Source organism: Lissotriton vulgaris, chromosome 7 (genome assembly GCF_964263255.1).
Source record: "Lissotriton vulgaris chromosome 7, aLisVul1.2, whole genome shotgun sequence".
Classification (NCBI taxonomy): Eukaryota; Metazoa; Chordata; class Amphibia; order Caudata; family Salamandridae; genus Lissotriton; species Lissotriton vulgaris.
Window position 1 is genome coordinate 1,597,822,729 of NC_141695.1, and position 23,490 is coordinate 1,597,846,218.

The window sequence follows — 23,490 nt, forward strand, 5'->3', positions numbered from 1 at the left end:
GAAAGAAGAGAGCACCTGGGGATGTTGGGCCTCCCGGACTGGGCGTGCGTAACCACCCGGTCCATGGCGGCCCGCTCCATCCCCCGACCAGAAGAACCCGAATGGCCAGCACCTCCTCCCCCGATCGCTCCAGTGGGGGACGCCGACCCCGCCGACCCTCCGGAACAAACCCAAGAAGAACTCGCTCAGCCCCAGGATCTCCCCGACCTGGCTCAGTGGCGTCAAGAAGGGGGACCCACCCAGGAACAATTCCGTCAAGAGCAAAAGACATGTCCCTCCCTCGAGGGACTACGTCAACAAGCACTCGCCCAGAGCGCGGGAGATACCGCCGGGGCCCACTGGATCTATTGGGACAATGATCTATTGTACAGCGAACAAAGAATCGCCGAGTTGGGGGCCAGTCGAGTGTTGGTGGTGCCCCTCCGTTTTAGAGACTTCCTGTTGAACTTAGCCCACAACGTCCCCCTGGCCGGACACTTGGGTCAGGACAAAACCTACAACCGCCTGGTGACCTACTTTTACTGGCCCAAAATGAGAAATGACGTGCTCAACCACTGCCGGTCCTGTCCCACTTGTCAGGCCAGCGGGAAGAGCGGCCGCAAACTCAAGGCACCCCTGCAGCCCTTCCCGGTGGTTACCACCCCGTTCGAAAAGGTGGGAATAGACATTGTGGGGCCCCTGGACCCCCGAACAGCACAAGGGCATCGATTCATCCTGGTACTGGTGGACCACGCCACCCGCTATCCCGAGGCCATCCCCCTTCGAACTGTAACAGCATCGGTGGTCGGCCGAGCCTTAATGGGAATCTTCTCCCGGGTGGGCTTCCCCCGGGAAGTCGTCAGCGACAGAGGCACGAACTTTATTTCGAAATACATGAAATCCCTCTGGCAGCAGTGCGGGGTCACCTACCGATTCACAACCCCCTATCACCCGCAAGGAAACGGACTGGTTGAGCGGTTCAACCGCACACTCAAGGGAATGATTATGGGGTTGGAAGAGCCCCTCCGCCGCCAGTGGGATGTGCTCCTCCCGTGCCTCCTCTTCGCCTACCGAGAAGTCCCTCAGAAGTCCCTCGGCTTCAGCCCCTTCGAACTCCTGTACGGACACCCTGTTCGAGGGCCCCTCAGCCTAGTCAAGGAAGGTTGGGAGATGGCCCCCCTGAAAACCCCTCCAGACGTCTACAAGTACCTCCTGACCCTCCGCAATCAAACCAGGCGGTTCCGAGAAATCGCCAAAGCCAATCTTGAAGCCAGTCAGGAGGACATGAAGAAATGGTACGATCAGAACGCCTCCTCCATAGAGTTCGTACCTGGCCAGCAAGTATGGGTGATGTCCCCCACCGAACCCTGTGCCCTACAGGATAAGTGGACGGGGCCCTTCAAAGTGATCGAGCGCAAGAGCCCCGTCACCTATCTCATCGACATGGAATCTCCCCGGAACCCCCTCCGGGTCCTCCACGCCAACAGACTCAAACCCCACTTTGTGCGCTCGGAGCTCAGCCTACTGATGGCTACAGACAGTGGAGCGGAAGAAGACTCCGAGCCTCTCCCTGACCTACTGAGAACCCGTGAGAAAGATGGTTCAGTAGACGGGGTCCGACTGTCAGATGCCCTGACCTCGGAGCAGCGCCAAGACTGTCGGGCTCTCCTGCTGCAGTTCGCAGCCCTATTTTCCCTCACCCCAGGGGTCACCCCCCTGGTGCTTGCACGACGTGGACACTGGGGACAGTCCCCCCCATCAGACATCGGGCGTACCGCGTGCCAGATCGGGTACGTGCCTGCATCCAAGAAGAAGTGTAAAAAATGCTCACACTCTTAGTCATCGAACCCTCGGACAGCCCCTGGGCCAGCCCAGTCGTGCTGGTCCCCAAGCTGCTGCCCCCGGCACCACCCCTGAGCTCCGATTCTGCGTTGACTATCGGGGTCTGAACGCTGTCACCCGGACCGACGCTCACCCCATTCCCCGAGCCGATGAACTGATCGACCGCATGGGGGCTGCCCGCTACCTCAGCATCTTCGACCTGACAGCGGGCTACTGGCAGATCGGCCTCACCCCCAGGGCGAAAGAACGGTCCGCTTTCTCCACCCCGGATGGTCACTACCATTTCAAAGTGATGCCATTCGGCATGAAAAACGCTCCAGCAACCTTTCAACGCCTGGTGAACCAGGTATTGGCGGGCCTCGAAGAGTTCAGCGCCGCCTACCTGGACGATATCGCGGTTTACAGCCGCCACTGGTCAGACCACCTCCGCCACCTCCGAGGTCCTGCAGGCCCTCCAACAGGCCGGCCTCACAATCAAGGCCAGCAAATGCCAGATTGGCCAGGGGTCCGTGACCTACCTCGGACACCAAGTGGGGAGCGGTCTGGTGGCCCCCCTCCAACTCAAGATCGCTGCCATCCAGTCCTGGCAGCCCCCCGTAACGCAAACCGAGGTCCGGGCCTTCCTGGGGCTCACCGGATACTACAGGCGGTTTGTGAAGGACTATGGCAGCATTGTGGGGCCCCTCACGGCACTTACATCTAAGAACCAGCCAAAAAGAGTCGACTGGACTCCCGACTGTCAAGCGGCCTTTGAGAAGTTGAAGGTCGCCATGTGCACCGCCCCGGTACTCCAGGCTCCCGACTACAGCCGGGAGTTCATCGTCCAGACTGATGCCTCCGACCATGGCATTGGGGCCGTCCTCTACCAGCTGAACCCCGAGTGAGTCGACCAACCAGTGGCCTTCATCAGCAGACGTCTGTTGGCCCGAGAACAGCGCTGGAGCACCATCGAGAGGGAGGCCTTCGCAGTGGTATGGGCCCCTCAAGAAGCTCCGGCCCTACCTCTTCGGTACCCACTTTCGGGTGCAAACAGATCATCGCCCCCTGCAATGGCTAATGCAGATGCGGGGGGAAAATCCCAAACTCTTGCGATGGTCCATCTCCCTGCAGGGGATGGACTTCACTGTGGAGCACCGCCCTGGCCAGGATCACGCCAACGCGGATGGCCTGTCCCGCTTTTTCCGCCTCGACGAGGAGAGTCCCCAAGAAGATGGGTGACTCTCCCCGCCTTCAGCTGGGGGGGGACGCATGTTGGACAGGCCACATGAAGGGCTCGCTCCCTCCCCGCATGACAGAGCCCGGACACCGGCTCTCCAGGTGCTACCCACAGAAGCCACCCACACTCCGCCCCCTACGGGACTCCTACCCCCGGACATCTCTATATCACGGGCCCGGGCCACCGTCAGCACCATTTCCCAGCCCGGCCGCCATCTTGGACACTGCACCACAAGGCCGCATGGCCTCAGCTCGACCCCAACCCTGGGCCTGGCCAGGCCCCGACATCCCGGCACCACCATCCACCCAGGAGGTGAACGGACCACTTGGCAGGTCAATGGGAGAAAGAAGTGTCGATGGCTCTCCCCCGCCAGGTGCCGATCGCCCCCAGCCTCCCCGGGCGCTGGCTCCACCCCCCTGCTGGGTGTCTGGACTCCCTCATCCCGGACCTTCCGACCTCCAAGTGCGAGGGTCCGGACATCAAAGGCCGCCAGACCTATAACTGGGGCAGCTCCAGAGCAGGAAGGCAGTTGTATCCTGGAGTCGAGACACCGAGAAGAACTCATCCTTGACGGACTGCTGGCGCTGCCGCAGCCCTACCTTGTGAACTGCCGTCCTGCGGCTGGCGCTGCCGCGGCCCTCTGCAACCTTCATCCTCGTCGGGACCTGCTGGCGCTGCCGCGGCCCGTTGTAACTACCATCTTCGTCGGGACCTGCTGGCGCTGCCGCGGCCCGTCCTTCAAGAACGCCGAGCTCGAGGATTGTGAGCTACCCATCATCTCATCGCAACTACCAGATTGGTAATAAGACTGTCCCGCTACCCCCTTTCCCATCCAAGAGACTAGAATCGAGGAGACCCCTGAGTCCAGACCTCCTTGTACCATTCTACCGTACCTCAAGATTGCTTATAAAGAACGTTAAATCTTATCTTTGTGTGGTGTCCATCTGTGGGGGGGAAGTTACTTGTCTGTATGATCGCTGGAGACGGCTCTCCCCGGAGACCTCTCCCCTTGTCCTCGGCCGACCCTCCAGGTCCCGTCTAACACATACAGCCCAGTGTTTACTCATTCTCAAGTTTGCCCATTCCACTTAACAAATAGACCTAGCTACTGGCTTTGTCAAAGCTTATTATGTCACTGGGTTCCAATCTAGACTGTAAGCGATAACAAGGATATTTTGTCACGGGGATACAAAGTGTGACGACCTGAGATTTCATTAATAAACCATTGCATTATGGAAATGGTGGGATAGGCTTTTGTTTTTCCAATCAACTCCTTTGACCAGATAATAAATATTCTCAAAAGGACAGTACTGCAAATATGCTGGCCAGAAGCCTGGATGGCAATGGGGATGCTATGCTATTTGAACTTGATTAAGCACGTGAACACCATTGATTTCTTGGTGCTAGAGAAGCTAAAGGATTATGAATAGGTCTCGTGTTTTTTTTTATTTTATTTTTACATTTCAGTCTGTATTCATCCATATTTATTTATTGCCCATCTTATTGGTATTTATCCATATTTATTTTGTGTTTTGCGAATATATGGAGTCATGAAATTGTATATTCCCATATTTATTTAACTGATAAACATGCACTCATACTTTTCTGCCTGTCACGTTTTAGCAAATTAACCAGCCAACTATAGCAAATCATTACACCTTCAGGTAAATATGAGCATTATAATACAAATGTTACCATACACCTGCATTTAGGGAAACCTCCACTTATTTGTAACTTCCCATGCTGCCTATCTGCTCAGCTGTCATCCTAGGAGTCACGAAAAACACCATGGAGGGTCACCCACAAGAAGCACACTTTTCTGCATTCTTCCGCTTGTAAAAGAAAAAAATACAGACAGGAAATACTTTGTTTTCTATCTGTAATTATCTGTAAAAACTGAAAATAGGGAGCCTTAATTATGAAGTAGCCAATCAATAAGTGATTGGGTTAGTTATCTAGAACCTGTTCTTGAAGGAAGTATTCCAACAGCTGCTTGCACGGCTGAAGAAAAAGCCTCCAGTCGAGGGTTAATGTAGTACGTGGCAACTAATTTGTAGATTTTTACATGTTCTGTAGTGTGTTAAACCTGTGTGCCTTTCCCTGCCGCAGGCATCGGAGAGAAAACTGAAGGATCTTTCCTATCAAGAACCATGTCTACATGAGCGTCTCATGACTGAAATCAGATCTTCCAAAGTTCTGCGCTCGTGGTCTGCCATGACACCAGGTAGGTTTCCATTAAGTCTACGATGATGGCAATTGGAGGAATTTTATCTTTAAATAGTGGTATACCACTCTTCACAACAAAGGGAAAAACCTCAAATGCGCAAGGTTTCTTACTTAGTCTTGAAATACCTTTCTCTACTTATTTAAATTCCAGGCTGAAACGTTTAGGACCTTAAATAATAGGTTCAGGAGCAGTGTCTAACGCTATGGCGGAGGAGTGTCGCCCCCACTGCTTTTCAGCAGTGTGAAGAAAAAGCTTAAAATGATACCTTTAAGTTATCATTTTATGCTTCCTGCTGCTTTGCGGGTGAGTGGGGTTGCTCTGCTCTCGGAGCAGGGCAGGGGATGAGTGGTTTGCACATCCCTAAGTATGCAATGACTGGTCGGTCCTCGCGGGCCGCCCAAACCAGTCATGCAAACTTTCCTCGTTCTCCATGCAGGCTGCATTACACCCTGAATGGAGTACACGCCCAGGCCCCCATTCCCTGGTTATGTAGAACTAGGATGCTCAAAACCAATCCCATTGCTGCATTGATTGGTCTGGGGGGCCTGTCTGTGCTTCTATCCAAGACGGAGAAGAGGAGCGTAGACGAGGGGCCCAGCACAAAGGTAAGGTTTATTATTTTTTCAATATGCGTAACTCTTCCCGCCTCCCCCCTCCCCATGCCGGCAGCCCCTGCTTTAAAACTGAAAAGACACGCAAATGATGGACGGAATGCCGAACAAATCAAACATTCACCCCAGTCAAGAATCTAGGTTAAATCAATCCTTCTTCTGCTCACTATTCCACCCCAGTTTAGACCTGGTCATTTCCAAGGGGTTAAAGGGTCACAAACTTATAAGGCAAACCCTGCCTTCATCTGCTGGCTCACTGCATGCGTAGGCTTTACAGTTGTGTTATTTTAATGTATTTGTGGCAGAGGTAGGCAATAGTAAAACCATTTGTGTCTGGCCGGTATTTAGTTGATGGCGGTCTGGCATAGAGGCTACCATTTTACACCATAACAATAGGTTTGTGGCCATAGTGACTTTGTGACATTAGCCCAATGTCTGCTGTGTTTGCCACGCTGGTACAGTATGTTGGAAATGACTATTCATCTTTTCCGTAGCATACTTCTGCCTGTGGCACTACAGAAGACTTTGTATATCTTTGTTTTAACCTTACTCGACTCCCCCTTTCACCTGCCTTTATCCTAATTCACCCAGCACAAGAATAGTCTAGCCCCCTGGGGTGCTAAAAATTGCCCATTGGGCAGACCACAAAAAAATGGAAAATACTTCCAACCAAAATGCAATTTTGTCTTTTCACGTTTAAGGTGGTCGCTGTTCGGTCTGGCATTTTTATGAAAACTCTTGGCTTGGTGCAAGAGATACACCTCCTTGTTAAAAACACATGCACTGTAGAATAACTTGTGATTTTAATGTAGGAACCTGTTTGTAACCTGTTAGGAAAGACTGTCCAAGATGGACAAAGAGGACCAGATACATTGTGGTAGTGTTTATTTATTTTCCTCTCAGAATGTCCACCTAAGATGTGTTTAAATTAAACTAATTTATAAACTCGGTGGCTATCCTAAAAATCTGGGATGGATCTGGCCCTCCTGGACCGGTTTTACAGCAAACGGATGAAGAGCAACTCTGTATTTTATCTTCTTGGGTAGAATACCAGTGAGTGGATTATTAGTGTTTAATTGGATAATAAGTACCAAGCCCAAGATTTTTCAGGAGGCCACTGCTGATTGTAGCAACTCTGCTCCCTGCCATCGCTCCAGGGTAATAATCTTTCATGATGGTGCTGCATGAGATTTGTCTGCTGCTGTGGTTCCCACAATATTCAATCCATGTTTCAGTGTTCCTTTGATACTTGAGTAATAAAATGGATCAAAAGTGATGTTTCCCCTTAACTGCTTTACATGATAACCTTAGAGTTTTGTTTCAATTCACTTTCCTTATTTGATCTTGAAAGACACTTAAGAAATCATCCATAAGGCGAGCTAAGCCAGTAGCTTTAGGACGCTACCTAAGGGTGGTGCAAAATTACGGTAAACTGCCCAAGAAGTCCTGTTTCCCATAAACTGTGGCACCTTGGTCAACCAGCTTTTTTCTCTGGAGCGCTGAAAAGCTGCGTACAGTTCTGTAAAGATTTGGTAGGATATCGGCTCATTTTCTTGAAGAATCATTAGGCAGTCGTTTACATCATCCAACCCCTTTTTTTCAACTGTCTGTAGAACCAACATTATTGAACTCCCTGTTGGCAGGCAGCTGCCCATTGCTAGGTTGTGTGCTGAAGGAAGCTGAACTCTGAATGAGCATGTAGTCAGTGTCTTTGAAGCAGATTGTTGAATAGCACAACTTGCTACCTCAGCCTGGCAGAAGTGCCTCGAGGCCCTCCCCTCTAGGGGAACATTACTGATTGACACTCGGTCTTGGGCACTTCAGGGCTTAAAACGGAAATGCCCAGGTCAGAGGGAATCTGTGACACCTCGTCAGAGTGGGATGGGGTCAGCAGTCTCACTGAACCCCCCCCCCCCCCCAATCCGACTCTGTGACAGATGTGGGAATGCGGTCTTCCCTCATTGGCTTACCTTACATCAGCCAATGAGTGCTAATGAAGCCAATGAGGGGAAGTATCAGTCCCAACTCTCCTGGAACCTCTGAGGCTTCCCTCCTGCAGTGAAGATAAGTTTTATGTTTTGTGTATGTGTATGAATGTATGTATGTGAATTTGTGAAGGAGTGTTGCTAATAGGTGTGTGTGTCCTTGAATGCATAGGTGGGTGTGTGTGTGTGCCCCCCCCCCCATTATTACTGGTACTGTTTTTGCTGAAGTGTGCATAATAAAAACAGTTTTTCCCTCAACTTTGTGCTGTCAAATCTCTCCCCACCAATTCAAAATCAAGAAGGGTAAATCTCAAACTTAGGAGAAAAATTATGCACTGAAAGCAAAGCACTGGCATTTTGCGACTTGGTTCGCTACTCTGCGAGATAGAAAATAAACAACAACAAGGATTGGCTTAGCCAATAGGTCTCGCTTTGGGACCTTATAAGTATTTAGTTATGCAGCACACTATCCTTGGTGCAACAACATAAACAGTTGCATGGCTTAACACTTATAAGGTCCCAAAGGTGAGACCTATTGGCTATGCCAATGCTTGTCTTTACTTTATAACTTCTACGCTAAGGTTCCAAATATAAAACTCATGTAAACAGCAGTAGATACAGGTTTGTTCCTTTAAAGTTCTTATGTAGTGTGGTGTTGATGCATGTTTGCCAGTGGTCAGGTAAAAGTTGTCTTTGCCAGTAATAAATATGCTATTGTAGTGGCCTACATATGGGCAAGTACGTTACCTTTGTTTTTGTTGATTACTAGCATGAATGACCTGTATACCATAAAAAGGTATGTAATCAATTATGTCTGTTATTACTAATTGGTGCACAATATTTTATTGTACTCGCTATCTTTATGCACCTTGTTTCACTTACCATAGTGATATAAAGAAATTATTTGTTTTACGGGTCATGTCGACGCTGCATGTACTTCTTATTGAACGTTAAATATTGCCGGGGAGTTGGGGGTAAGCATTGGTTAGGTTGCTGAAGTAGCCATAGCCCAAGTCATTGGAGTTGCTGTCTTGAGACAAACAGTTTTCCTAGCAACAGCCTGAGCTGCAAGCGGTGGAGCACGTCTCATACTGATGTGGCGGCAGGCAGAACAGACCACCTTCAAAGATAGAAGACCGTGTCCTATTGGCAGGAAGCCTGCGTCTGTAATCCTAGGATTGTTTACCGGGTAGCCTGCTCCTGACTTTAACATGAGCGCCAAGACACAGATGTCAGTGACTGTGTTTTTATCAAGAGCATCCTATAATTTTGTGAGAATTCAGATTTTTAGTTAGTCCGGAGTCATCTGTTTGGATTACTGTATGAAATGTCTGTCAACGACCTTTAGAAACTAAGTAAAATATTTTTTTGTGACGCATACTTTTGGATGTTTTTTTTTTTTCTTCGAGTGAGAATACCTATTGCACTTTCTGGTAATATGCACGGGGAGAGAAGATCCACAAACTTAATTAAAAAAACACAAACCTTATTTTCCTCTGGGCATAATCCTAAAGGCATGTCCTATATTGCTAAAGCCAATAGTTTGCACCAGTGCGAGATCCATTGATTTTGTAAACTTTTTTGCCACGTTGTAGGGCAGCAAAAGGGAAATAGCATGCAACACTTGTTTTTTGTTGTTGTGGCTAACACGGACAGCAGGAGGGGTCTAGGAGAACTTCTGACAGCCGGAGGGTGCAGCAAGAAGGTGGACAGCGGGAGGTGTGCAAGTGCGGGCAAAACGCAGGGGGTGGCTAGCACTCCATAAAGGCGCAAACCCAGTGATAATGAATCTGGGAATTAGGACGTGGCAAGCCTGGCTTCGAAAGTGGTGCGAGCTAAAGTGAAAGAAGCGCTTTGCACATATGTTTACAATTAAGGCGAGATGCGGCGGGGTAGGAGCGTTGAAAGAGCAAGCGAGAGAAAACCCAGATGGCACATAATCTGGTGCTGGCGGCTGCACGCACGCATAACCGCAAGCGCAAGGCCAGCAAAAGCGTGTGGTAGCACTTTAAAAGCCTACTTACTAAATGTCTCGCAGAGCAGCACATGCGCTGGCTCAGGTGAGACCTAAAAAGTAGTGTTGCTTTATGAAGGCCTGAGGTTGCACAATGTGTTTTCCTTAATGCAGACTACTTTAAGTTAAATGGCGCCTCACAGTGCACCTAAAGGAGGTTCCCCAGCATTAAGGCTTTTGTACAGTGCCTGCCCGCAGGGTCTTATTGCAGAGGTCTTCAATCTGTGGGGCGCGACCCCCAGGGGGGTCGTGGAGTCCTGGGAAGGGGGTCCCAGATTCTGTCAGAGTGTGCAGTTCCTTTGCCTTAGTGGCGTCGGGCTAATTGAGGGTGCTCACGCGGAGGCCTAATTCACACCGAGGTGTGAAAAAACATCCAAGCCTCATTAACAAGTAATGTGAAGTACTCAGGCGTGGGCTTTGGTGTGTCTCTGTTTCAGCCAGCCTCACATACACAAGGGGGGGGGGGGCGAGGTGGGATGGCTGGGGGAGTCACACAATTCGCATATTGGCCCCAGATAGACAGAATGACGCAGGGCGGCATCTTTGTTTTTCTTTTCAGCGCCGCATATGCAGACTTTCTGTGCTGTCTGACCCGACCCTTAGAGTGTTGAAGGGGGGAGGGGGTCATGGTCGAGGGTGTTGGTATGCCTTCCTAAACCCCCACAGATTACTTACCTCCGATTGCTGTAAAAAAAAACGCTTCGCAGCTCTTGCCCTCCGATCCCATAAGTTTCAGGAACAGGGGCACAATGTCCATTCTACCGATCCCGGGCTTTTTACGGTCAGCAGAACGCTTCTTGTGACGTTTACTGTGGAATCCGGGAGACGACCCAACCCTGCGACAGGATGTTACCAGCCAGCAGCAACAATTTGGTAGGGAGGAGTGATAAATGTGCAGCTGGCAGATCGCAGCTAAGTTTTTCAGAGATCGAAAAACTCCTGTCATTAATTTAGGTAATGCATATTCATTGCAAAACTGAAATACCAAACTTGTGTAACATTTTTTTTACAACAAAATTCATTTCTAATTTACAGAACAAAAGGGTATATACAGGCTGACACTGAGATAAGACAGCTGTTTTTTGGTATAGATGACCATCTGAATTGTATTAAATATGAAAGGAGTGGATGGATGAAGGGTGGATGGATGAAGGATGGATGTATGGATGAAAGAGTGGACGGATGAAGGATGGATGGATGGAAGGAAGGATGAAAGGGTGGATGGATGGATGGATGTATGGATGGATAAAAGGTTGCATGAATGATGCATGCATGGATGGATGTGTGAAAAGGTGGGGAGATGAATGATAGGTGGGTGGATGGATGAAAGGGTGGGTGGATGAAGGATGGATGCATGGATGAAAGGGTGGATGGATGCATGGATGAAAGGGTGGATGGATGAAGGATGGATGTATGGAAGGATGAAAGGGTGGATGGATGAAGGATGGATGTATGGATAAAAGGTTGCATGGATGAATGATGGATGCATGTGTGGAATGGTGGGGGATGAATGATGGGTGGATGGATGGATGAAAGGGTGGGTGGATGAAGAATGGATGTATGGATGGATAAAAGGATGCATGAATGATGCATGGATGGATGTGTGAAAAGGTGGGGAGATGAATGATAGGTGGATGGATGGATAAAAGGGTGGGTGGATGAAGGATGGATGTATGGATGAAAGGGTGGATGGATGGATGTATGGATGGAAGGATGAAAGGGTGGACGGATGAAGGCTGGATGAATGGATGGAAGGATGAAAGGGTGGATGGATGAAGGATGGATGGATGAAAGGGTGGATGGATGTATGGATGGATAAAAGGTTACATGGATGAATGATGGATGGATGTGTGGAAAGGTGGGGGATGAATGATGGGTGGATGGATGGATGAAAGGGTGGGTGGATGAAGTATGGATGTATGGATGAAGTATGGATGGAAGGATGAAAGGGTAGATGGATGAAGGATAGATAGATGGATGGATGTGATGGGGTCTAACAGGTGCATTTATGGTTGTCAAAAGTTGATGATGAGGAGTACCAGTTTCTAGAAACTTTTTTCGGAAAGGGGTCCGTACGCCTATAAAGGTTTTACAAGGGGGTCTCGGCATCAAAAAGTTTGAAGACCTCTGTCTTATTGGGAGGCGTGCTCCCTACTCCACCTCTCTGGTAGATAAAGCCTCTGAAGAGCATTGTCCTGGTCCATCACTGTAATTAACTTTAATTCTCATTAACATAATCGTAATGACCAGCCTCTGACATCACGTAGCAGCCCAATAATTCCTTGTTCCTTCCAATCCTCAATGTGTGCAACCAGGAATTTGTGTTCCTCAGGGGATTTCCCCTGCATTTCTCCATTTTTCAGATCCACGGAAGGCAGATGTGGAAATGGCGGCAGTGACCGCAGTTTCGCATCCACTTGGAATGGACTGTAAAAAGTCAATTTAACCTACTCCTGCTTTGAAAGAAGGATGCCACACAGGACGAGGGGTGAACTGGCCACAACAAGACTGAGTGCACCAAAGATTCACAGAAAAAGTTATTCCTCTTTTGGGCAAAAATCAAAAACTTGATCCAATGTTCAGGCCAAACCCCATCATTGGCTTATGAAAAATGGTCCACCATCCTCTTGTTCCTCCCCAGGACAATTTATAGCCAGACATAGAAGGAAGTAAACCGCTGGTCTTTCCCACACTGGGATAAGGGCCTACATCCCTGTCAGTCACCACCATCACTTTAACTAGCCTTCAGCATGACCTGGCTAGTTTTTCATTGTCTTGGAATGCCAAAACTGCTAACTAAAAGTTAACAATGTAATACCACAAGCATTGCACTATTGGAGTCAATAGATTGACGTTTCCTTGCTAATGGGAATAATACTCCCAGAGTTCTCAGTTGAACCTAATGCTGGAAAATTAAAAGTATACTCACCGAATAGTCAAATTACTTAACATAATGGAACCATAGACGGTCCCCTGCAGTACTCTAGTTTCAGCCCTTCTGTCATTTAGGACTATTACAAACCAAACTGGGCTTTGGAGGAACGCTGCTGTCAAATTTAATGTATCGTTAAGTAACTAATTCAACGAAGGTTAATGTTCTGTTTTTATTTATTTATTTTGCGTCCCCCCCCATTTCAATGCAAAACTAGTCGGTACCTGTGCTTGTTTGCCATTTCTATAGGTTTCTATGCAGGATCAAAGACCTGGCACGGTACCCGCTACAAGGACTTGGTGTCTTCAGGATATCAACCAACAGACAGCGGAAACAGAAAAAGTGTGAGAAAAAACTTTGTAGACCGGAAAGAGAGAGATCAAGACTCACAGGTGAGCCTTCCAGTGTATGGCTGGGCTCTAGCGCACAGGACTTTCCAGAGCAGCGCGTCACTCAATCCTCAATGTGTATTAGTGGATATAAGATGCGTTCTTATTTTTTTATTATAAAGGAAGCAATTTTGTGATATCCACTCACAATTTCCTGATCATTGTCACGTTTTTGTATTATCTACACTTAATAATTCGAATTAAAATCCCCCTTCTCATCGGATTCACTGCAGGCTTTTCTTTACTACCAAGATCATTTAAAGCTGATGAAAATTTAATTGAATCATTCTTGTTAAATTCAACCTATTCTGAATCCTATTTTGTTTAAACCGGAGTTAAATAACCAATGTATTTGTTAAATAAGCATCAGAATTCTTTTAGGTACAGTCACGCGCCCCAAAGACACCTGGGGACTGATTTCCAGCCCCCTCCCCATAGTAAACCCGCTGTTCTGTTTCTTTGAGATTTGGAATAATCCAAACTTTCTATCCTATGTGGGCCTTTAAATTACACTGAGAGAACTTTTAGTTGGCAGTACCCTTCGTTTTACTGCGTTGTGATTTGGTGATGTCCTGATAGATTATCACTTTATTTAATCTTTTTCTTGAACATTGCTGTTTTATACGCTTTCTAACTTTTGTATGTATGATTATTTCCTGTTTTTTATTTATTTTGGTAATCTTCTATTGAGCCCTTTATCCATCAAGGTTAGCGATTAACAATATTTAAATGTATGTCCCGTAAAAATGAATTTTTTTTTCTTAGACTACATGACTGCATCCTATATTCCTAAATATGCTTACTTAACGGTAAGGTGAATCATTAAGTGCTCATAAACTCATCCAGTATTTTAGCATTTACCAAAAATAAGGGCATGAAGACTGTGTGCTGTATTTCAATGGGCACTAAGTGTGCCAGTCAGGCAGAGACTGTAAAGGTGTCTGTATTACAGATGAAATGGAACTTCTCAAAAATGGAGTACCACAGTAGAAATTGAGATCCTAAATGCTGTTCACCATATAAATACGAGAGCAACATATCTCATTATATTGCATGATAGCACTTGTATAGGCCTTTGCACCGCATTGTATGCCATGAAAGTGGGTTCTCAGACAGAGCGAGTGACCAGAAAGGTGCTCTTGTCTTGTGAATGCAGCTAGGCACTCTCTCATTGCACAGTGAGCTTGGCAGTAGGCATTGGGTAAACAATGAAAGTGTTTTTAAAGCAGGCAAAAATATCACATGCAAAACTGACTTAATTTATTGGGGAAGCTGACTTCATTTTTGCCCCAATTGCAAACAGCAAAAATATTTTTGGTCAGTGGCAAAAACTGTGCTTTTTAAACCGAAATAACATAGGATTAAACCAAAAGGGTGATTTTTAAACTGTAAACAAAATAAGTGGTTTAATAGATGGCTATAAAAAATTTACTTTGGTGATGTGAAATACACATTCTCCTCCACCGAGCATTATAGGAATTGCAATGGTCCTATTTGAGCCTGACTATACATCACAACCCCATGCCTAACAAGAATGAATGTGTCCTTCTGGAACTCAACTGGTTCTATGTAAAGCACCCTGATACCCGATACCAGGTCAATTTCGTGCTATATAAAACTCCGTTTAAAAAACATAAAAAAGAGCAACTTGTAATCGGTCTGCTCTCCCCTTGCGATAAATAAGTCTGCTGCAAAGGACACTATTTCAGCAGTGGAACCTATGAATTTTTGGTGCAGCTCATTTTTTAAATGTTAGATTTCATAGCGAGACTACTGTGACAAACACAGCAATGGCAACAAAAGTTATTCTCATTTTGCCAATGCCAGGATTGCCTTGAGCTTTTTTTTTTTTTTTTTGGCACAGCCAATACCATTTGACAACCATCATGGAATTTCTTTTGGGGTGGGGGGCTGTATTTCATTATTGAAAAATCCTTACACAATGGCTACCATGTCACGTTGCATCTCAATTCAGCTTAGTGCCCATCTTGGCCGCAATCGAACTATAATAAATACAATATAATTCTAAGATGGCCCCCGGGTTGTCCTGTTGAAGTTCTGCCAAGTTGTGGCCTTCTTTGAATAGTACAACTGTAATAAAAAGTAGAATTCCAAGGAGCCATCTGACAGTAATGGCTTTGCCAATCCCTCTGCAGCAATTGTACAATACCTGGGATAGTCATTAGAGCAGCCATAGCCTCTATTCGGAGACCAAGAGTGAGGTAGGGGACGGCAAGGGTGAGGTGAGATGAGGAACAAATGGGGAATGTATCGGAAGACCAGGAAAGCCGATACATAGAGGAAAGAAAGAGCAACTAGGTGAGATGAGAGGAAATAAAGGTCGGGTAGTCCTACTGAGTACTAAAACCAAAATGCTATAGGGAATGCAAAAAGAAAGCCAGTTATCTGACATCTGCAGTGAAAGGCTGCAACCCCTTGAATACATAACTATGGTAAAGGAGCAAAGTCTTCGTTCGGGATCAACTCCCTCGAGAGGAAAGCCAGTCAAATGGACAAATGGCTCATCAATCCTGACAAAAGGACTGACCAAAACCCACTTGAAGTATTCAAGTATTTGACTGTGTTGTCTGACAGCTGGCCAAAGTGGTCTGTAGTGAGACTGCAGAAATGGGGTTTCCATGAAGTTGTGGAAGGGTATAATGACTAATCAAAAACTGGTGCATTCCAGTGTGAAGATTCGATGTCAGGAAAAAAAAAAAGTATAAATAGGCATGGTCTAATTAATATATTTAACTGAAATGTTCTTTGTACGATTTTGGTTCCAGGAACAGGCACAAGTAAATTCCCCAAATCATCGATACACTGATCTATCTGTAGATCCACCTCTTTGCTCTCGCTATTGGATTAGAATCAACCAACCAGCCCACACCTCAAATATGTAGACTTTGTGTCTTTTCTTAGACCATGAACAGGCTTGGCCATGCCTTTGAATGTGAACACGCAATATGCAAGTTGTGGAATATGTTATGTTAATGTTACACTTCAGGTAATGAGTTTTCTTGTTTCAATGCATGCCAACAGGAAACGCCACGTTGGAGGTTGGAGTACAGTTCTGAAGGGTCGTTGGAAAATAGTCTTTCCCCGTTACCATCCTGCAGTACTGGTAAGGAATTCCTCTTACTCCTGCGGGTTCCCCCAAGCCCCGTTCTATAGGTAAAGAACTTATTTTGACCAATTTGACAGTTTTATTTTTTTTTACTCAGTTTTCAGGTCTCAGCTAGACAGCACTTGTGCCGTTTCTTTGGGACCTGCTGTATATACTTTGTACCATTACATATAATGTGGTTACCCTGTGTCCCTCAGAACCTGGGTATGCAGTTATGAGCTACAAACGGTTCTGTCGGGTGAACAAAATCTCCCATGGGGAATTGTGAAATATTTTTCATTAAACATTAGATACTAAGAACCTATAAACGATCTCTCAAACATGTGTGAAACTTCTCCAACTCAAAAACATCTTTAAAGAAAAATGATTTCTGAAAACCACTGACTTACCACAACCATTTACTGTTTTAAATATAATATTTTGTCATATATAAAAACATGCATATCCATTTTTTTCATATTTCTTTTTACCAGCTATCAGGACAACAAAGCACAATACATCACATTAACACAGTGAAAATCACATCTCTCAGTGGGCACACACACCAACATGAGACCTTGGAACCACAAATAATCAATGTCCCAAGAATGTTTTGTCCAGTGTATCCTTGCATCATCTTTACATATTGCTAGGATAGCTGACATAGAACCGAACGGAATGTCGTTGATGTTTCGATCCTGTGATCAAATGTTATTCACTGTTCATCATGGCGGGTCTTCCTCAGGACTAAAACGGACCAAAGGGCATCCTTAAATGTATTCAAAGAAAGACACATACTGCATGTCCAAAACGATATCCATTCGTTATGTAACATGAAATCCTAGACCCCAGCCGGGGTTCACTCTATGTGGGATGGGGTTATCAGCCTCCTTCAACTCTAGTCCTCTTGGCCCAATCATGGCTTTGTTTAAAATAGCAGCAGCAGCAGGAGGAGGAGGAGAGCAGCTGCTGTCTAACTCATCCAGACATCAAGTGAACCCCAGCTGGGGTCTAGGATTTAATGTTACATAACTAATGGATATAGTTTTGGACACACCAGATTTGTCTTTCTGGGAATACATTTAAGGCTTACCTTTGGTCTGTTTTAGTCCTGAGGAAGACTCGGCATGATGTATAGTGAATAACACTTGATCACAGGGTCGAAACGTCAACAACATTGTTAGGTCGTATGCCCGCTATCCTTGCAATATGTAAAGATGATGTAAGGATACACTGGACAAAACATTTTTGGGACATTTTGATTATCTGTGGTTCCAAGATCTCATGTTTGTGTGATCACTGGGAGATTTGTGATTTTTGCTGTGTATGTTAATGTGATGTATTCTTTATGTTCTCTGTACAGCCGTTGAAAAGAGAAATATGAAACGATAGATATAAATGTTTTTATGTATGAAAATTAATATATTCAAAACAAGTAAATGGTTGTCAGTGGTTTTCAGACATCGTTTTTCTTTAAAGATTTGTGTTTTTTGAGTAGAAGTTTCATAAGCTTCATACATGTTTGGGGGATAATTTATAGGCCCTCTTAGTATTTAATGTATGTATTTTGTAGGCTTCAGCCCGCCCATAGGCTTCCCATTTGTTGGCTCAATTATCGCTCATTCTTTCTCCCCATTGGTCCATGGCATGAATGCATCATGCCTCTTCCTATCCTATGTTTAGACCTCCCCGAGAACATGGACCATTTACTACTATCCATCCTCTGCTTCTATTTTAGAAACCGTTTTATGAACTACTTTTTTGGTCACGTGTCCCAATTAGGCCAGTAGGACCCATCACCACTTTGTGTACATGTTTCGTTCCTAAAGTTGCCGTCGGTTTACCATATCAACGTTTGACAAACTTTTGAATTTGTGACACTGGAGTTCGTTTCTTGGAAATGCCTACCTTGCCTACCTTGCTACATGAATAAACTTTTAGAACACTATCACATTGTGTACAAGGCCCTCACATGCGTTGTGCAAATGTGTTGGTTATGGCGTCACTATTGCAACCCAGCCATCTGTGTAAAACAAACCTTGGCAGTCTGACCATCTCGGCCCAAGGCAAGGATGCTTTGTTCTATGCATAACCTTTTAGTTTCCAAGTATAATCTGAGGAGACACTTTAGCTGACTTAGAGGGCTCCCTCTGTGCTGAAGTTTTCACCCAGCAGTTGACGGACCTCACCTCAAGGGGTGTCCAGTTAGTGACCAAGACTGGTTCTTACATCCTTACCCACCAAGTAATTGCGTTGCATCATCCAGTAGGAGGTTTCTTGGCAGAAGATACTTACTCCCTAGACGCGTAGGTTAGGGTTTCAGTAGTAGCAGTGCTCTAGATCGTTACATTAACCTAGTTTCAGCAAGATGGTTGAACTCTTCGTTTTGTTCACTGTCCTGACACTTATAACTTTTGTCTGTTTTTGTCTATTGATCATTGTAGCACATTTTCTATACAAGAATCACTTTGGTTCAACAAATATTGAAAAGGTCCCATCGTATGTAAGTTTCACTGAGCGAAAGAGTGTCTGAGCAAAAAGTTCTAGGTCGCACCCTGTCTAGGTTAAACGGGCTTCTAGAGGCACAGTGAGCTTGCTGGTTTAAGGGACAACATATACTGCGAGGGTGCATGGAATCAGTCTGGCACCATCCTAAAATGTTTACAAACGCACAGTTCCCACTGATTAGTGGAACCTAAATGACATGGCACCAACAACCGTTATTGGTTTCTTTTTTTTTTTGTAGGGTTCAGAAAAGTAGTTCAATCGTGCCTTCTCAGAGATCCCTACACCTTTTTTAAACTGGAGACATCTGCGGTGGTAGGGAATATCTTTCTCGGCTGAGTAGGTATATCCTCTGTATTTGCTGTTGGTAATTCAAGCTTGAAAGGATCTATTTCCCACTGTGTTAGCCAAACTCTGTAATTCATTTATTACATAACGTGGCACAAAACATCTGACCTGCAGATATGCAGTCACTCAAACTACTACAAAATTGCCTCACACTAGATTGTGGGAATGTTACCATTGAGGTAGAGACACACGCAGCATATAGAACAGAGGTGTTCTATTCCTGGGTTACATTCCCAGCAGCAGATAATACGACACAGGTGTTTCACGAATATGAAGTAGGTGAAACACCAGATGAATACACTCCATGTGAGGCGATAGAAGTCACTCTCACTTAACTAAAAATGCTAATTGGTTTAAAAGTGCCCTCCCCCATACTGTACAAAATGTGACACTGGGCCCACTCCCCAATGAGGGGGCAACCTTGCCGGTCCTATCTGGTTGCACACCCCATCCTGGTATCAATCACTTGATCGCAGCCCAGCTGCAGGAAATATATGATCTAGTAATTCTACACTAGTACCTTACAGTTTGCGATGCAAACATTAAAACATCTGTGTAGAATATTCAAACTGCACCACCACAATTGGTCACGCCGGGCATTAGCCTGCGAACACCGAATGCTCTTATGAGCGAGATCCCCACTAAGAGGGAAGAAATTCTATTTTGGATTGCTCAAAAAACAAATAGTCTTGAAGCATTTCCCCATACAGACCCGCAGGAAAAACACAGCATGCCAGCTATCTGCTTGTCAATAGTGGATGGTTCCCAAGGTAGAGGACTGTGCCACTTGGGGTACGGTGTTCTCTGCAGTATATACCAGAATGCATGGTACCCCTTCTTTGGCAGTTCTACCTGAAGTATTAAAACCGGTCCAGAATGAGCATGGGGTAGCACCTGTCCTGGTCTTTTGGGGGGTTAAACTGATGGGCAATTTTGCTATAATATCAGGCATAATGTTGAGTAACATTAAAGGGGAAGCAGCAGTTTTGGCTATATGCCAACGCCTAAGGGAATTGCCTCCTGCACAGCTATTACTCTGGTTAATTGCAATGGCCAAATTCAAGATTGCACTTTTTCTTTGAATTACTTAATTGTTTCCTTGAAGACCTTTGTAATCTGGGAAGTTTTAACTTCTTGCAATACATGGATCACAATTCCTCAAAGACAAATGGAAAGCGAATAATCCCAGAACAGCTGGTATAATTATATGGCTAGAAAAAGAATATGGTTTCATTTCTCCAGGGAGTGTGGAAAATCTATAGGCCAGAAAAATATTATTTGAAAGAGATTCTATGTGGCGGCTTGGGTTTTTTCTTTTTTGAAAGGCGTGGGGTGTTAACCTCATTCACTATTTGCAGCTGTCAAGATCATTCCGTAAGGTTCTCATATCATGTAGCTCTACAACTGGAAAAAGATCTAAGGCACATGAGAGCAAGGCCAAAGAGATGACTGTGGACACTGTTATTACAAGATGAACTATGAATAAATGATGAGGCATTTCGTTATTTTTTCAGATTGATTTTTGACTCTTCTACCGTATTTTGGTGTATATAAACACTGCAAGGGCATTCATTCCACGTAACGTTACTTTGTCGAAGATTAGGAGAGCTAAAATTAGAGTAATGGCACATGATTTGATTGGTTCAGGCTCCTATTAGAACAGTAAACTATGAGAAGATGCAAGAGGGGCTCAAATAATTATATTGCCAAGAGCAGAATGAAAAGACTGTAGGCCAGCAGAGTTATGAAGAATACAAATATATGGGCAAGTTGCTAGCATGGTCAGCTAAAGCCAATACAAATAGAAATAGACTAGTGATAATCAATGACCTGTGCTAAAAGTAATACCTGATCATTCTTGGCAAATGGCTCTTTATGAAACATTCTAAAAAAATGAACAAATAGTATCCAGTATTCTACAAAACAGACCTAGGTGAAGATTTGGCTCAGATAGATGTTTGAAGACTTGTACATAAACAATTGCATGGGATTTGGAGAGGGGGGAAAGAATTAGCACTTTTACTGAGGAAGATATAGTGACATCCTAGTTGATCTAATAAATGGTAAATCCTGTGGCAGTGGTAGTTTACCGACCGCCTATAAATAAAAGAATAAACACAGGCATAACCTATTGTTTTACAAAATGAGTCTCAGCAAGGACCCCTATTTTCTTTTCAGAGACATTGTGTGTTTTTTAATGCAGGAGTAAAAAACAGATGACCCAAGCTCATGTCTCCTCCTTTTAAACTTTCAAACTATACATATTTCATCAAAATATTAGCCAATAGGTTGGTGACGCAAGCTGAGGAATGAGTTCACATAGATGAAAGTGGGTTTTATCCCTGGAAGGCAGTTTGATTGCAGACACTAATTGTTGTTGAATCAATAGACTATTTCTCAATCTTTTTAGACAGTCTGCTTGGAATGTCGTGTTCTGCCTATGTTTTTCCTGTCATGGAGAATCCATGTGAAAGCTCTCTATTTATGTGACCAACCACAGACCAACAAGAGTCCTGATCTAGTTATTTGATGCTCCTTCAAATCCCTCACATGAGCTGTGATAAATGTTTTTGGTTTCTAGCACCTAACATCTGAAATGATTGCCCACTGAGACTTTAGAATACAAACAATTTTAATGTTTTTAAAACTCCATCCAAGCCTTTTTGTTCAGTCAACTGCCTACGGTTGTTCTGTTCTATTGTTTCTTTTCTCAAAGGTTCTTAGTGCCCAGAGGCTTCAGTGCATGATCAATTAAGCAAATACTATAATGTGCATGTTACACTGTTGAATTAGTGGCTAAAGTTCAGGAAAAATCTGTATATGTATATGTATATGTATATGTATATGTATATATATGTATATGTATATATGTGGGTGTGTGTGTATGTGTATAATATTAATTCACTTAAAAACATTGAAGTTCAGCAGTTCTAGTTACCTGAGCTGGTGATAGCTTACGCACACACAATGCACTGTTTATGACCCCCACACATGCCCCCCTCACTTCGAGATCAAGGAGGGATCCGGGTATTCCCAACTTGTCACCTTTGTCTTTATTTTTTTCTTTTTTTTCTTTTGTGGGACTCCAGCAGAGTCCAAAGATGGCTGGCAACACTTCCTGGTTTGAAGTGTTGGTAGCTAATCAGATCTCCGCACAAGCTTGGGAGGGTTTACGGTGCTTTCACGTCCCTATATATACAAATGTTTATTTCTTTTTGTAAATCCGCAGGTTTACACCAAATTACAAAAAGCACTTCCCTGGGCCAATAGCTACCTTTCTGACAAATTTGGTGTAATTTCGTTCAGCAGTTCGGCCACAGCAGTGTCTTAAGTTCCTACGGGAATTAACATGGGAAAAGCATGGGGTTTTTTGTTTGTGTTTTTTTTTTTTTAACCCCTCCCTTTTTCTCAGCACCCACTTGACTGATCACCCCGAAACTTTCCATGCACAAGAATCACTAGGGCACATGTTTATGGGAAATTCCATCAAGATTAGTCAACCTTCGAAAAAGTTATAGGCAATATATTTTATCACAAGGCGACCCAAAATATTTGAACCAGGGGTTTGATATAGTTCAGAAGAAAACAGTGGTTCTTATAAGGCCAATAAATCCTGATAAGTGGTATCCAACAAAGCACAGAGGGCAGAAATTTCGATACCCCAGTGTCACGCAATTCTTTTAAGTAGGTATAGGACGGGACGCATAAGGACATTGTGCAGTAATACATTTATTCCACAATATTCATATCAAACTTTCAAAAAGATAGATGCAGTACTCCCAAAATATTGAAAATGAGGGTGTGCATGCTGTGGTTTGTAAAAAAAGAAGAAAAGAAAAACATCTTTTTAAAGTGCATGGCTAGCCGTAGGCCTCCCAGCGCTAAGGAAAGAGCAGACCGATATAAGCTAATTATCTGTCTGGGAATAAATGAGTCTTCAACATTTTTCGAAAGGAGAGATGATCTTCTTCCAAACTAATATGTTCCGGAAGCAACATAAGAAAAACGTCTACCTCCACTTCTGGCCCTCTGAATTTTTGGTACTATGGCCATGCATTTACTTTCAGAGCGGAGAGCTCTTTTAGGACGGTATGGGGAAACCAACTGAAGTATTGGTGGACCATTGGAAATTAGGATTTTGGAGTGATGCAGAGATTTAAACTGAATTCTCTCAGCAATTGTAGTCAATGAAGATAGTTTAATGCAATTCTCGCTGAATATGCAGAAGCATTCTTGCGGCACAATTCTTCTGGAGAAGGTTTATCGTGGACTGAGGTGCTCCAAGATAGCGCATTTGCGTAGTCCAGGCGTGAAATTATCAGGGCCTGGAGAAGCA

General features: G+C 44.9%; 1 protein-coding gene across 1 annotated transcript in view; it reads left to right on the forward strand.

The window, feature by feature from the left end:
* The window catches only part of LOC147706071 (protein spire homolog 1-like), a 206,141-nt gene that overhangs the window by 106,569 nt on the left and 76,082 nt on the right, over window positions 1–23,490 (forward strand). Inside the window, exons 8-10 of the mRNA XM_086929021.1 lie at window positions 5,147–5,261; window positions 13,056–13,198; window positions 16,238–16,319. Of these exons, the coding sequence (XP_086785147.1) occupies window positions 5,147–5,261; window positions 13,056–13,198; window positions 16,238–16,319 (340 nt within the window). The remainder of the gene's footprint in view (window positions 1–5,146; window positions 5,262–13,055; window positions 13,199–16,237; window positions 16,320–23,490) is intronic.